Genomic DNA, 17,140 nt, shown 5'->3' with positions numbered 1-17,140 from the left:
TTGCTGTGTGTTCAGCTCATGGCGTCTTCAATTATTGTTAACAAAGAAATGCGAACAACTCAGTTTCCCACGCAAGTTGACCTAATTATCCCAATAATACAAGATTTGTCTTTTTTTTTAATAGTCACCATTATTTATATGAACTACTATTGAATTAAAGTATTTATAAAAATAACTGGATTGTCAATGCATCATAGACAATTTGTCATTTGCTGTGTTCTAATGTCTACACTAGCATACTACTTAGTATTTACTTTGAACATAGGCTGTCTTCAACTGGATCCCTCTGGCTTCCTCTGTCACACAACCAGTGACGCCACAGCATCCTTCCTCATTGGCTGACAACTGACTGCTGCCTGACCTGTGACACGCTGACTCACGGATTGCGTGGGAATGCCATTTGTCATTGAGTCGAGATAAACACACGGCGTTGCTAGGTGACGGGAGTGAAGGGGGTTCTCTGTTAGCTGAAGGGGATAAGGGAGCTACAGTAGGCAGGTGGCCAGCTGTGTCTTTGTGTGAAGACTAGGTTAGAGAATACAGGATTCTGTGTGAGTGGGCGACTGAGGAAAGGGTTGGTCCCCTCAGTGGGGACTGTTCTGTGGCGCTACTGTGGCCCACTGGTCCTCCCTTTGGTCTACTGTCCTCTGTCTATGGCCCTCCTGTCCCTTTTATGCTCTAGTGTCTTGAGAATACATGACTGTACCCACTTACTTGGCCACTGTCCCAATTATGATCCGCGGTCAAAATGTCCCCTTCACTGTTGACTAGGCCTACTAGTAGACCCACTTTGGTCCACATGTAAACTTTTACTATTCTAGTTTGAGTGTTCATCAACCAACCAACTCCACTCCCTCCCTCACCCCAGTCACCGCTGTCTTCGACACTCCGGACATCGGGCGATCCTTCCATCTCATCTGGGCTGGCCAGGAAGTCAAAGCCCTTCAGGGCCTCCTCTGTGTCCGGGTCGTCACTCATGTCCGAGGATGAGGAGGGGGACGAAGACGTCTTCTTCCTCACCATCTGTGGAAGACAGAGGGTTGAAGAGACAGAGAGGGGGTCTGAGTGACTGAATGAGTTGAGTGTTAAACTGTAGGTCTGAATGAGTAGGGTGGTCCAATCAAAAACGTGGTAAAAAAAATAATTAATAAATAGGGAAAATTGCATTGCGTAAACTAGGCTGGATTCTGTGCAAGAATGAAGGCTATCGGCTACCTGACAGGCTCACTTTCCCGTTGAACTCGTCATCTTTCTTCTTGAATCCACAGGATATAAAACAATATATAGGTAAGATGGATATCGATTTTGAGACATGACATGTAGTATTTTCATATTGTATTATACACTTTTCATATTAATTAAAAACTGCTGTTCTTTTTCAAAGATTTCTCACAAAAACAAACTTCTCTGAAATGTCAACAGAGCACTGAGCGTATACCAAGCGTTCTATGTTAAAAGCCTTTTTACATTTAATTCAGCTCGTGTCATGCTAATTTCGCTTTTTGTGACCCACGGAAACAACTTTGGAGACGACGACCACACAATGTAAAATCCTCAAAAGTTACGAGAAACCTGCATCACTATGTCAACACCGATTGGTGCTTATTATCGGATGCACTCGGTTACAAAATCGGACTTTTTAGATATAATGTTAATGATATGTTAGAGAAAGACCCCACTGAATGATACAGAACATGAATAATCATATTTCTCTTGGTAAAATGTATTTTGTAACATAAAATTAAGTTATTCACTTATCACCACCCTAGAATGAAGTATGAGGAATTCGGTAACATGGCTTGTGACTGGTACTGGTTCTCCTTCAGTGTTATTGCTGCCTGTCGCTAATTCAATCTGTTACTGCTGTTACTCTATTGTTGTAGCTATTGCGCCATGAAGAAACCCAAGTCAGATCATGAATGTGTGTGTGTGTCCTTGCTTACAGTGGCCAAGTTCATAATGGTCTTGTCCCTCCCGTCGCTGTCTTCATCGTCCTCCTCGTCGCTAAACTCGGCGGCGGCACTTTCTATGAACTTGAAGGCCTCAAGGACAGTGGCCGAGTCAGACATGTCAGGTTTACTGACGGACAGAAGAGAGCGAAAACGAGACAGATGTTAGTGACAACACAAAAACAATGCAGGGCTCCTACACATGCAACCCTACACTGTTTGTCACTGGACTTCCTTGACGAATGCTAGTTATCCATTAGTGATAGCATTAGCAATGGCTACGACAATAGCATTAGCGATGGCAATATTCAATAGCATTAGCAATAGCTACAGCAATAGCATTAGCTACAACAATAGCATTAGCTACAACAATAGCATTAGCTACAACAATAGCATTAGCTACAACAATAGGATTAGCTACAGCAGCAGCATTAGCTACAACAGCAGCATTAGCAACAGCATTAATGATAGCAATAACAATAGGATTTAGCCTTAACCATAGCAATAGCTTTAGCGCCAACCACAACAACAGCATTTAGCACAGCAATAACCATAACAGCAGCAATAGTTCTTAGCAGTTAGCGGTAGCTCACCTGATCATGCCGCTGTCCTTCTGAAAAGATGGCTCGGTGCCGTTGACCATGGGTTCCGGTTTCCTGACCGACGGCCTCTCTCCAGAGTCTCCAGCCAGGCCCAGCAGCGCCCTGACCCTCTGGGACTTCACATCCAAGATGGTGTCCGTGTAGCCCACCTCCTGAAGGTACCTGGAAAGTAAGGCCCGATTGAATGTTACGGGATAGATCGCCTAATAATTTCAAGATTTTATACGTAGAGTGAGAAGTGTCTTTAAGCACTGATCTAGGATCAGCTCTAAATCCTAACCTAATCCCCCAATCCTAACCGTAACCATAAGGGGGGAGGGGGGGTCTAGGTGCAACTACCATCTACTCCTGTTTTTACATCATAACATTGCAGAAGCGACATGACTATATATTAGTCATATTTTTAAGACAGCTTATGATATTTGGTGTGTCACGCTAATCACAGTGTAAATTAGGTTTCAAAAGAGACGATTAAAATTACACTTGAAAGTGATTCTAAAACCATTGCAATTTTTTCCCCCTTTTTTCCCCCCCCCCACCTTTATTTAACCAGGTAGGCTAGTTGAGAACAAGTTCTCATTTGCAACTGCGACCTGGCCAAGATAAAGCATAGCAGTGTGAACAGACAACAACACAGAGTTACACATGGAGTAAACAATAAACAAGTCAATAACATGGTAGAAAAAAAAGAAAATCTATATACAATGTGTGCAAAAGGCATGAGGAGGTAGGCAATAAATCGAATAATTACAATTTAGCAGATTAACACTGGAGTGATAAATCATCAGATGATCATGTGCAAGTAGAGATACTGGTGTGCAAAAGAGCAGAAAAGTAAATAAATAAAAGCAGTATGGGGGGTGAGGTAGGTAAAATTGGGTGGGCTATAAACCGATTTATATTTAAGCAGAGGTCTTTGGAGTTAATTGTATTTAAGTGGAGTTCCTGGTGTGTTAGTCTGACAGGACAGAGCAGGACGTTGACCATTTCAGGAGCAAGATGTACTGGATTAGAAACCAAAGACAAAGTACTATCAAAGCTATAAATATGAAATATGGCCTACTCTATAGGATACTGTTTCTGAGGAAAACAAACATGTTCCTTTATATACCATAGGGTCCAAAGAAAGCAATTGTGTGAAAAACTATTTCTCTCAGAGCAGAAAACATCAGTTTTCAGTCACTGCACAACAAGGGAATGAAACAACACAAACTATGTATACACTATTGCATAACTGAACCAATTAAAACCACACATGAATACAAATCTTACGCCGATTTACAAACTACTTAACGAGATCGAATGCAAAATTTCACTAAAGCCCTCCAAAACCACAACATACCTCACTCGGTAGGCAAAACCAAAATGATACTATCCTTATTCCTTCAAGACGCGCTTAAGTTCTGATGCTGATGCTCCATGGTCGGAGGTTTTGATAAAACCGCATCTTGTGCAAAGCTTTAACAGAACGAGGGAAGGGAGAAAAAAAAATATATAAAAAAAGTTCCTCTCCGTCTCTTGCTGTACCAGCCTCTACAGTCGCAGGAGCCCTGAATGCCCAGACACAATCCTCCATTCATGGGCTAACACCATCTCAGAGTCTGTGCTTCGTTACACAGACACACACACACACCAGAGACAATACACACACACACAGATGAACACACACGTTTCCTCTCAATGAGATGCTGAATTCGCATTCCTTCATCCAAGGACGTCATCCAAGGATAATACAATTTAGTGCCCAGATTTATTGCTTGATCTATTTTGGCAACACGTACATATTCTGCATGACATAAGGCCTTGTATGCTGTGGTTATTGGAGCTACGTGCAACACTAAAATGTTGAGTTCTTAACTTCAAATAGGCAAAACTGCTCATAACATGCACAAATTAGCCAATACCTAGTATTTATATATAAAACAAGTTTAACGTCAATTGTTGAGAAAAGGTCAAGTGTTTTAGAATTAGAAGTCAAAAATAGGTGTAACAATGAATGTTGGACTCTGATCAAGTGTCTGTTGAACTTTTCAGGTTTTCTTTTCAAATGGTCTTTAGACCAGCTGCATTCCACGATTCTCTGCTCTGCTCTCTTCCTATCTCCCCCCCCCCCCCCCCCCCCCTTTCACTTTTCTCTCTCTCTTTGTCAGGTCCGGTTCAGTGAGTTCATGGTTCTGATGGGGGGAGGGACCCTTTCCCTTGGGTGGTTCAGTGCCTGTAGCTACCGCTATACACAAGTAGACAGATACAACATACACACAAATATATATATATACACTGCTCAAAAAAATAAAGGGAACACTTAAACAACACAATGTAACTCCAAGTCAATCACACTTCTGTGAAATCAAACTGTCCACTTAGGAAGCAACACTGATTGACAATAAATTTCACATGCTGTTGTGCAAATGGAATAGACAAAAGGTGGAAATTATAGGCAATTAGCAAGACACCCCCAAAAAAGGAGTGATTCTGCAGGTGGTGACCACAGACCACTTCGCAGTTCCTATGCTTCCTGGCTGATGTTTTGGTCACTTTTGAATGCTGGCGGTGCTCTCACTCTAGTGGTAGCATGAGACGGAGTCTACAACCCACACAAGTGGCTCAGGTAGTGCAGTTCATCCAGGATGGCACATCAATGCGAGCTGTGGCAAAAAGGTTTGCTGTGTCTGTCAGCGTAGTGTCCAGAGCATGGAGGCGCTACCAGGAGACAGGCCAGTACATCAGGAGACGTGGAGGAGGCCGTAGGAGGGCAACAACCCAGCAGCAGGACCGCTACCTCCGCCTTTGTGCAAGGAGGTGCACTGCCAGAGCCCTGCAAAATGACCTCCAGCAGGCCACAAATGTGCATGTGTCAGCATATGGTCTCACAAGGGGTCTGAGGATCTCATCTCGGTACCTATTGGCAGTCAGGCTACCTCTGGCGAGCACATGGAGGGCTGTGCGGCCCCACAAAGAAATGCCACCCCACACCATGACTGACCCATCGCCAAACCGGTCATGCTGGAGGATGTTGCAGGCAGCAGAACGTTCTCCACGGCGTCTCCAGACTCTGTCACGTCTGTCACATGTGCTCATGTGCTCAGTGTGAACCTGCTTTCATCTGTGAAGAGCACAGGGCGCCAGTGGCGAATTTGCCAATCTTGGTGTTCTCTGGCAAATGCCAAACGTCCTGCACGGTGTTGGGCTGTAAGCACAACCCCCACCTGTGGACGTCGGGCCCTCATACCATCCTCATGGAGTCTGTTTCTGACCGTTTGAGCAGACACATGCACATTTGTGGCCTGCTGGAGGTCATTTTGCAGGGCGCTGGCAGTGCACCTCCTTGCACAAAGGCGGAGGTAGCGGTCCTGCTGCTGGGTTGTTGCCCTCCTACGGCCTCCTCCACGTCTCCTGATGTACTGGCCTGTCTCCTGGTAGCGCCTCCATGCTCTGGACACTACGCTGACAGACACAGCAAACCTTTTTGCCACAGCTCGCATTGATGTGCCATCCTGGATGAACTGCACTACCTGAGCCACTTGTGTGGGTTGTAGACTCCGTCTCATGCTACCACTAGAGTGAGAGCACCGCCAGCATTCAAAAGTGACCAAAACATCAGCCAGGAAGCATAGGAACTGAGAAGTGGTCTGTGGTCACCACCTGCAGAATCACTCCTTTTTTGGGGGTGTCTTGCTAATTGCCTATAATTTCCACCTTTTGTCTATTCCATTTGCACAACAGCATGTGAAATGTATTGTCAATCAGTGTTGCTTCCTAAGTGGACAGTTTGATTTCACAGAAGTGTGATTGACTTGGAGTTACATTGTGTTGTTTAAGTGTTCCCTTTATTTTTTTGAGCAGTGTATATACACAGTATATCACAAAAGTGAGTACACCCCTCACATTTTTGTAAATATTTGGGTATATCTTTTCATGTGACAACACTGAAGAAATGACACCTTGCTACAATGTACAGTATTGAGTGTACAGCTTGTATAACAGTGTAAATTTGCTGTCCCCTCAAAATAACTTAACACACAGCCATTAATGTATAAACCGCTGGCAACAAAAGTGAGTACACCCCTAAGTGAAAATGTCCAAATTGGGCCCAAAGTGTCAATATTTTGTGTGGCCACCATCATTTTCCAGCACTGCCTTAACCCTCTTGGGCATGGAGTTCACCAGAGCTTCACAGGTTGCCACTGGAGTCCTCTTCCACTTCTCCATGACGACATCACAGAGCTGGTGGATGTTAGAGACCTTGCACTCCTCCACCTTCCGTTTGAGGATGCCCCACAGATGCTCAATAGGGTTTAGGTCTGGAGACATGCTTGGCCAGTCCATCACCTTTACCCTCAGCTTCTTTAGCAAGGCAGTGGTCGTCTTGGAGGTGTGTTTGAGGTCGTTATCATGTTGGAATACTGCCCTGCGGCCCAGTCTCCGAAGGGAGGGGATCATGCTCTGCTTCAGTATGTCACAGTACATGTTGGCATTCATGGTTCCCTCAATGCACTGTAGCTCCCCAGTGCCGGCAGCACTCATGCAGCCCCAGACCATGACACTCCCACCACCATGCTTGACTGTAGGCAAGACACACTTGTCTTTGTACTCCTCACCTGGTTGCCGCCACTCACGCTTGACACCATCTGAACCAAATAAGTTGATCTTGGTCTCATCAGACCACATGACATGGTTCCAGTAATCCATGTCCTTAGTCTGCTTGTCTTCAGCAAACTGTTTGGGGGCTTTCTTGTGCATCATCTTTAGAAGAGGCTTCCTTCTGGGACGACAGCCATGAAGACCAATTTGATGCAGTGTACGGCGTATGGTCTGAGCACTGACAGGCTGACCCCCCACCCCTTCAACCTCTGCAGCAATGCTGGCAGCACTCATACGTCTATTTCCCAAAGACAACCTCTGGATATGACGCTGAGCACGTGCACTCAACTTCTTTGGTCGACCATGGCGAGGCCTGTTCTGAGTGGAACCTGTCCAGTTAAACCGCTGTATGGTCTTGGCCACCGTGCTGCAGCTCAGTTTCAGGGTCTTGGCAATCTTCTTATAGCCCAGGCCATCTTTATGTAGAGCAACAATTCTTTTTTTCAGATCCTCAGAGAGTTCTTTGCCATGAGGTGCCATGTTGAACTTCCAGTGACCAGTCAGTATGAGGGAGTGTGAGAGCGATGACACCAAATTTAACACACCTGCTCCCCATTCACACCTGAGACCTTGTAACACTAACGAGTCACATGACACCGGGGAGGGAAAATGGCTAATTGGGCCCAATTTGGACATTTTCACTTAGGGGTGTACTCACTTTTGTTGCCAGCGGTTTAGACATTAATGGCTGTGTGTTGAGTTATTTTGAGGGGACAGAACATTTACACTGTTATACAAGCTGTACACTCACTACTTTACATTATAGCAAAGTGTCATTTCTTCAGTGTTGTCACATGAAAATATATACTCAAATATTTACAAAAATGTGAGGGGTGTACTCACTTTTGTGATATACTGTATATATATATATATATATATATATGTATATATATATATACACACACACACATACACACACACACACACCACATACCCTCTCCCTTATCACATTTGAAGGCTTGGGTGCCATTTTGAAACACACTCTCACACACACGTACTTTCTTTTAAAACACGCTGACACATATACAAGCACTGAGATAAATATACTGTATGCTCTGTAGCCCGTGTCAGTGAGACCGGAGTAATATCGACAAGAAGAACCTTGTTCCATAGTGTGGGCTGGCGAGATGAAATTAGGGTTGGGGATATGTGGACAATCTACTGTGCAGTGTGTAACTGTGCTCTGACAAGTGAAATCAATGACCACTCTGTGGAATCGAGATGTGGCCATGCCATGTGTGCTGCTGTCGGAGTGCTCTAGGAGTTGTGTGGATCATGAGAATGCATAGCAGAGAGAGCGAGAGAAAGATTGTGTGTGTGTGTATTCACTCTGTGTTGGGAGTTGCAGTGTTAACCCTAGTCTGTACTTCCATAGATTGTACTGTGAGTGGGTGGCTGGGATAATACAAATGGATGACTCTGCAATGGATGAGACACACACACTTTTCTCATTGCTCCATCACAGTATTCTCTGTCTATTTATTTTTCTCTATAGGTCTCACACCTACGCAAGCATGCACACACACACACACACACACACACACACACACACACACACGCGCACACAAGCACACACAAGCACACACAAGCATGCACACACACACACAAATGCATACAAGCACGCACAGACACACACAAGCGCGCGCACACAAATACACGCGCAAGCACGCACACAAGCAAGCCCGCACACGCAAGCAAGCACGCACACGCAAGCAAGCAAGCAAGCACACGCAAGCACGCACGCACACGCAAGCAAGCACGCACACACACGCAAGCACGCACGCACACGCAAGCAAGCACGCACACGCAAGCACGCACACACACGCAAGAACGCACGCACGCACGCGCAAGCAAGCACACGCACAAGCAAGCAAGCACGCAAGCAAGCACGCACACGCAAGCAAGCACAAGCAAGCACGTACACAAGCACCACCATACCACACACACACACACAGACACAAGCAAGCAAGCACACACAAGCACGCGCACATAGACGCACAAGCACACACATGCACGCACTCTCTCAGTATCCCCTTCCGCTCATTCTATGTCCTGACAACTTTTGACACCCAGAGGGCACCAAAGTACAAACCTTTTAAGAACTTTCACAGCCCTTTGCACTCACATGCTAGGAGTAACACAATGTGTGTGTATGTGTCTAACAATCCACACGTCCCACCAGTCTCAGGGGGATTACTCCATTACTCTATTCATACCGAAGCTCTTAATCTCCATTAAGAAGATTTGCCTCCCTTTGATGGCTTTTTGTCTTAAGACAGACACTTGCAACTGATGGTGGTGCCCTATGGTTACAGACACACACACACACACACGGGGGGGAAAAAACACGAGCACACAGACAGTCCGGTGACGTACAGTCACCAACTCCAAGAGGCCTTCCCTATTGAGTCAGTGGTTGTTGTAACAACCCAGATGGAGGATAATATTGATTGTCCACATCGCCACACATCTTCCAGACAGAAATTGGGTGCTGGAGAGTTTCTCACAGCTGCACAGAGATAAAAACACACTGCTAAATAGTTTATAAAGGATTGCATTTAAAAAGGCCCAATGCAACCGTTTCTATATCAATATCAAATTGTTGCTGGGTAACAATTAAACTGAACAAAAATATAAACGCAACATGCAGCAACACGACCACTATTTGCCTCATGCGGCGCAACACATCTCCTTCGCATAGAGTTGATCAGGCTGTTGATTGTGGCCTGTGGAATGTTGTCCCACTCTTCAATGGCTATGCGAAGTTGCTGGACATTGGCAGGATCAGGAACACGCTGTCATACACGTCAATCCAGAGCATACCAAACATGCTCAAATGGGTGACATGTCTGGTGAATATGCAGGCCATGGAAGAACTGGGACATTTTCAGCATCCAGAACTTGTGTACAGATCCTTGCAACATAGGGCCCCGTGCATTATCATGCTGACACATGAAGTGATGGCGGCAGATGAATGGCACGACAATGGGCCTCAGGATCTCGTCACGGTATCTCTGTGCATTCAAATTGGCAACGATAAAATGCAAATGTGTTCGTTGTTATGCCTGCCCATACCATAACCCACAGCCACCATGGGGCACTCTGTTCACAACGTTGACATTATACACGTGGTCTGCAATTGTAGGGCCGGTTGGACGTACTTCCATATTCTTAAAAACCACGTTGTAGAGAACATTCAATTCTCTGTCAACAGCTCTGGTGGACAGTCCTGCAATCAGCATGACAATTCTCTGTCAACAGCTCTGGTGGACAGTCCTGCAATCAGCATGACAATTATCTGTCAACAGCTCTGGTGGACAGTCCTGCAATCAGCATGACAATTATCTGTCAACAGCTCTGGTGGACAGTCCTGCAATCAGCATGACAATTATCTGTCAACAGCTCTGGTGGACAGTCCTGCAATCAGCATGACAATTATCTGTCAACAGCTCTGGTGGACAGTCCTGCAATCAGCATGACAATTCTCTGTCAACAGCTCTGGTGGACAGTCCTGCAATCAGCATGACAATTATCTGTCAACAGCTCTGGTGGACAGTCCTGCAATCAGCATGACAATTATCTGTCAACAGCTCTGGTGGACAGTCCTGCAATCAGCATGACAATTCTCTGTCAACAGCTCTGGTGGACAGTCCTGCAATCAGCATGACAATTATCTGTCAACAGCTCTGGTGGACAGTCCTGCAATCAGCATGACAATTCTCTGTCAACAGCTCTGGTGGACAGTCCTGCAATCAGCATGACAATTCTCTGTCAACAGCTCTGGTGGACAGTCCTGCAATCAGCATGACAATTATCTGTCAACAGCTCTGGTGGACAGTCCTGCAATCAGCATGACAATTATCTGTCAACAGCTCTGGTGGACAGTCCTGCAATCAGCATGACAATTATCTGTCAACAGCTCTGGTGGACAGTCCTGCAATCAGCATGACAATTATCTGTCAACAGCTCTGGTGGACAGTCCTGCAATCAGCATGACAATTATCTGTCAACAGCTCTGGTGGACAGTCCTGCAATCAGCATGACAATTATCTGTCAACAGCTCTGGTGGACAGTCCTGCAATCAGCATGACAATTATCTGTCAACAGCTCTGGTGGACAGTCCTGCAATCAGCATGACAATTATCTGTCAACAGCTCTGGTGGACAGTCCTGCAATCAGCATGACAATTATCTGTCAACAGCTCTGGTGGACAGTCCTGCAATCAGCATGACAATTCTCTGTCAACAGCTCTGGTGGACAGTCCTGCAATCAGCATGACAATTCTCTGTCAACAGCTCTGGTGGACAGTCCTGCAATCAGCATGACAATTCTCTGTCAACAGCTCTGGTGGACAGTCCTGCAATCAGCATGACAATTCTCTGTCAACAGCTCTGGTGGACAGTCCTGCAATCAGCATGACAATTCTCTGTCAACAGCTCTGGTGGACAGTCCTGCAATCAGCATGACAATTCTCTGTCAACAGCTCTGGTGGACAGTCCTGCAATCAGCATGACAATTCTCTGTCAACAGCTCTGGTGGACAGTCCTGCAATCAGCATGACAATTCTCTGTCAACAGCTCTGGTGGACAGTCCTGCAATCAGCATGACAATTATCTGTCAACAGCTCTGGTGGACAGTCCTGCAATCAGCATGACAATTATCTGTCAACAGCTCTGGTGGACAGTCCTGCAATCAGCATGACAATTATCTGTCAACAGCTCTGGTGGACAGTCCTGCAATCAGCATGACAATTATCTGTCAACAGCTCTGGTGGACAGTCCTGCAATCAGCATGACAATTATCTGTCAACAGCTCTGGTGGACAGTCCTGCAATCAGCATGACAATTATCTGTCAACAGCTCTGGTGGACAGTCCTGCAATCAGCATGACAATTATCTGTCAACAGCTCTGGTGGACAGTCCTGCAATCAGCATGACAATTATCTGTCAACAGCTCTGGTGGACAGTCCTGCAATCAGCATGACAATTATCTGTCAACAGCTCTGGTGGACAGTCCTGCAATCAGCATGACAATTATCTGTCAACAGCTCTGGTGGACAGTCCTGCAATCAGCATGACAATTATCTGTCAACAGCTCTGGTGGACAGTCCTGCAATCAGCATGACAATTATCTGTCAACAGCTCTGGTGGACAGTCCTGCAATCAGCATGACAATTATCTGTCAACAGCTCTGGTGGACAGTCCTGCAATCAGCATGACAATTATCTGTCAACAGCTCTGGTGGACAGTCCTGCAATCAGCATGACAATTATCTGTCAACAGCTCTGGTGGACAGTCCTGCAATCAGCATGACAATTATCTGTCAACAGCTCTGGTGGACAGTCCTGCAATCAGCATGACAATTATCTGTCAACAGCTCTGGTGGACAGTCCTGCAATCAGCATGACAATTATCTGTCAACAGCTCTGGTGGACAGTCCTGCAATCAGCATGACAATTATCTGTCAACAGCTCTGGTGGACAGTCCTGCAATCAGCATGACAATTATCTGTCAACAGCTCTGGTGGACAGTCCTGCAATCAGCATGACAATTCTCTGTCAACAGCTCTGGTGGACAGTCCTGCAATCAGCATGACAATTGCATGCTCCCTCAAAACTTGAGACATCTGTGGCATTGTGTTGTGTGACAAAACTGCACATTTTAAAGTGGCCTTTTTTAAAATTGTCCCCAACACAAGATGCACCTGTGTAATGATCATGCTGTTTAAATCAGCTTCTTGATATGCCACTCCTGTCAGGTGGATGGATTATCTTGGCAAAGGAGAAATGTTCACTGACAGGGATGTTAATAAATTTGTTCACAACATTTTTGCAAAATACGCTTTTTCTGTGTATGGAAAATGTAGGGATCTTTTATTTCATGAAAAATGGGACCAACACTTGACGTTGCGTTTATATTTTTGTTCAGTGTAAGTATCTGTAGTAGAATTTTGCTAGGACTGTCTGGGAAGGGTCTGAGTGGGGAGGGGAAAATTGAAAAAAACTTTTTTTGGCAGAGAGGTTTGGAACGCTCTTTGTTATTGGTCTATTAACCAATATTCCACATGGTGATGTCACCGTGGAAAGCCGAAACTCCCGCCCTGGCAAACCTTCTGTTCAGAAGGCCACCAGGTCTTAAAGCACTTAAAAGTGTACAGCCATAGGGCACCATTAAGACAAAAAAATGTGTGTGTGTTGCACTCACTGTCTGAGCAGCTGCCGTCCCTGTTTCCAACCCAGCTGACTACTGTTGGCGGGGCTCGGGACCTCGTTTTCATTCCCTTCATCTGATGGAGAGAGAGGGGAGACAAGAATGAGACAGACAGACGCACCATGTTATTAAGGCTTCACTCACAATTTTGAAGCATGGACTTAAATACTTACAGTATTTGTGCTACATTCAACTTCAATCCAAAATTCCAATTGAAACAGGTCAGGTCAGGTTAGAATGTCAGAATGCATACAGTACATCTGAACGAAACATGTCAGTATTGTGACATTTGACATGCACAAATGTTACTCGTTTCAGGAAACTAGGCGTATGTCGCACGTCACTACTTCACAGGAGGCATTTGAACATAAACATTTTATTTATTAGTTTTTTTTGGCAGAAATGCATTCTGGAACATGAACTTTCATGTGCTTTAATAACAAACTTGTATTCCATCTGTAAATACGAATACAATTGTTAAATTACGAGCCCAGTTGGTTTTGCCACAGAAAATGACAGGAACGTTCCCGCAAGACATGATTGGCTGAGATTATTATTATACCTTTATTTCAACAAGGAACACAGACTGAGAACACGGTCTCTTTTATAGCTGGGCCCTGCATAAACATGTTTACACATACAGTTTCGGTACAATGATTAAGAAACTAAACATGACAAACAAAACGATCACAGATAACACAAAAAATACAGCAGCAGATTACATTTACACATAGGTTGTTCCCCTAAAAGCACAAAAACATGCATTATCCGAAACAGTTACCAGCAATACAAAAATAAAAATAAGATAATGCATGATAATGCATGGGCTGGACATGCCGAGTTTGGATTGGTCTGCCATGTAGCATGCTTCTGTCTATAACATGAACTGCTCACTATGTGTTGATAGTCATTTCTACTGCGCTATCTTTGAAAGATATAACGTTAGCCATTGAGAACTACAAAAGTTTTGCTACTTTTCTCAACAACATTGATGCCCTGAATTTAGCAGGCGCTATCGACAGATCAGTTGGAAAAAGTGATGGGCTACTTTCTGCACACGCCACGGTCAATGTGAACCGGAGTGTCCTGACAACGCTGGCCAAACAAAATATAGCTACAAACAAAACGGAGTTAAATGGTTTCAGTCTGCTGTGAAACGTTTATCCATGTATTCGGGTAAGAGTCTAACTACATTTTCAGATATTATACGTTTCTAATTGTTATAGCATACTGTTCGCTAGCTAGCGAACATTAGCTTGCTGGCTCGCTATCTAACGTTACGTGCATGATCTGTGTAGTAATATTTTTCAAATCAGAAATCCATTTGCGTTGCTAGTTATAGCCTAATGTTAGCTAGCTAACATTGAACCTAGTTGATTAGCCCTTTAGCTACCTGCAGATTCATACTACAGCTATGACAATGTTTATATTGGTAGTAGTATGAGTTGGGATTACGCCGGTTCATTGTTTAGCTAGCTACCTACATGTCTAAACAAAAGACTCAACTTCAACAGATGATTACAGGACCCATCAAGTTAGCCAGGTGTGTCTGGGGGATGATTACAGCCATCTATTGTATTTCATGAACATGTGTACATGTGTACATCTAGACAACAGTGACCCATCCACTTAGCTGGATGTTGCTGCGAGGTGGTTATAGCATTTCCTTCACATAATCCATGAATTTCGACATGTATGTCGGGTAAACGTCATCTAATAATTATCAAATATTTTTATCTGGACACTTTAATGTTTTTGATATTGCTGCTATGCAAGTAACCATTTTTACTGTACCGTTGACACATTCTGCATCCAGTGCATCTGAAAGAAACATTTGCAGTAATGTGAAGAACAACATAACCTGCACCAAAGTCAGATTATGATATAGACAAGGACTAGATAAAGTGTATTTTTACCTTATTGTAGGCTACTACTTTTAGTCTTGAAATCGTTGGTTGTTTACTAAATTACTCACTCTGTTTAGCACATGGTCTCACATGTGAATCCTTAAAGCGATGTGTGGGGCTAAGGCTTAAGAGGTTGTGAATGATGCTGAATGGGTGTAGACAAAGAACAGCTCTCCAGTAGGTGTACCAAAACATTCAAGGGCCATTTTCTCAAAAGTGGGGTTACAAGTTTGTCAACTTTCAAAGCATAACTACTTTCCCATTGTTTCTCGACTGTATCATTTACAATTTTCTTGCTGTGAGTCTCTACTTTGATTCAACGTCAAAAACACAACTTCAAAATTAGCTACATAAGACCGAATTGAGGCGGTAGGTCCCAAATGTCATCTATCATGAGTGATGACTGCTGAGATCTGCAAAGTCATGCTTTCATTTACAACCACTAACCTATGCGCCCCCTATTTGGTTGCGCTTTGTTTTCGGTATTTTTGGTTTTAATTTATTCCATCTATGTCTACAGTGTGTGTGAACGCATTGTGTAATCTTGAATATGTAAAGCACTTGGGGCCTGAGAAAGGCGCCATACAAATATTTAATTTGTCATTTTAATTGGAGCATTAAAGATAGCTTTACGATGTAGGACTCAAAGTAGTGTCACCTGCACCGGTTGGTACTAAAAGTACAGAGGTGTAACTTTTTTTGAACCTTTATTTAACTTAATTTATTTACAATGACGGCCTACTCAAGCCAAACCCGGACGACGCTGGGCCAATTGTGCGCAGCCCTATGAGACTCCCAATCACGGCCGTTTGTAATACAGCTTGGATTCGAACCAGGGTGTCTGTAGTGACGCCTCTAGCACTGAGATGCAGTGCCTTAGACCGCTGCGCCACTCGGGAACTTACCGGAATCATCGTAGCTGGGAGGTTTCATGTCTCCTTGGTTCAACTCTGTTCCATATTTGAGCTTGTGGTATTTTGACCTGAGGGTGAAAGGAAAAGAGAGAAAGGAAGAGAGAAAAAGAGAGGGAAAGGGAGAAAGAACGAGAGAAGAAATAAAAAGCTTTAATGATAAGGCAGCCACAGTGATTTAACAGCTCATTAATGATCTAACAGAAGATAACCATCTCACTGTTGATGGTATCTGTAAATTAACTGGCTTCACACATACATTTGAAGAACTGTCTTGTAAATGGCATATATTATATTAAGAACATGTGGGAGGGATGCTACGCAGAGGGAAGAAATTAATTTGTTCATTCACTGGGTTGATATTAATCTAAACTTAATGGTGGATATTAATTCATTTTAGTTTTTTTTTGCACAAGATTGCTTCCATGCCCAGATAGCACGGAAACTATACTACATATTTAAATAAAGGTAAAAAATAATATATTTAAATAAAGGTAAAAATAATATATATATATATATATATATATATATTATAGGTCGGCCAGAGGAGTGTGTGACATCTTGGCCTGTATTCATAAAGCGTCTCAGAGTACGAGTGCTGATCTAGGATCAGGTCCCCCCCGTCCATTCCTTATAATCTAAAAGAAAACTGATTCCAGATCAGCACTCCTACTAAGACAGGCTTTATTAATACAGGCCCTGGATGGGTGCCCTCTTGTGAAGATGGGCTTATATGAGAACTTCTACTTGGTTAGCTAGACTGCGACTTGACTTGGTGTCACTCAAACATTGAATCCCTACAAACAAAGGGCATGAGGTGAGAGGATTAGGTGAGTGGAGTGCTGGTAATTCTATAAGAGGATAAGACACTGAGGGGATGATGGATTACTTTAAAAATACCATCACCACCATCATCGTCCT

The 17,140-nt window shown here is 44.0% G+C and overlaps 1 protein-coding gene across 1 annotated transcript in view; it reads right to left on the bottom strand.

The window, feature by feature from the left end:
* The window catches only part of LOC120032738 (striatin-like), a 108,180-nt gene that overhangs the window by 23,067 nt on the left and 67,973 nt on the right, over nucleotides 1-17,140 (bottom strand). Inside the window, exons 3-7 of the mRNA XM_038978925.1 lie at nucleotides 16,214-16,290; nucleotides 13,396-13,477; nucleotides 2,543-2,713; nucleotides 1,944-2,079; nucleotides 864-1,023 (exon numbers count right to left, since the gene is read on the bottom strand). Coding sequence (XP_038834853.1) covers nucleotides 864-1,023; nucleotides 1,944-2,079; nucleotides 2,543-2,713; nucleotides 13,396-13,477; nucleotides 16,214-16,290 — 626 coding nt within the window. The remainder of the gene's footprint in view (nucleotides 1-863; nucleotides 1,024-1,943; nucleotides 2,080-2,542; nucleotides 2,714-13,395; nucleotides 13,478-16,213; nucleotides 16,291-17,140) is intronic.

This window comes from Salvelinus namaycush, chromosome 39 (genome assembly GCF_016432855.1).
Source record: "Salvelinus namaycush isolate Seneca chromosome 39, SaNama_1.0, whole genome shotgun sequence".
In the NCBI taxonomy this organism is placed as follows: domain Eukaryota; kingdom Metazoa; phylum Chordata; class Actinopteri; order Salmoniformes; family Salmonidae; genus Salvelinus; species Salvelinus namaycush.
The sequence above is the reverse complement of the archived record's forward strand: the minus strand, read 5'-3'. Positions and strand labels throughout refer to the sequence as shown.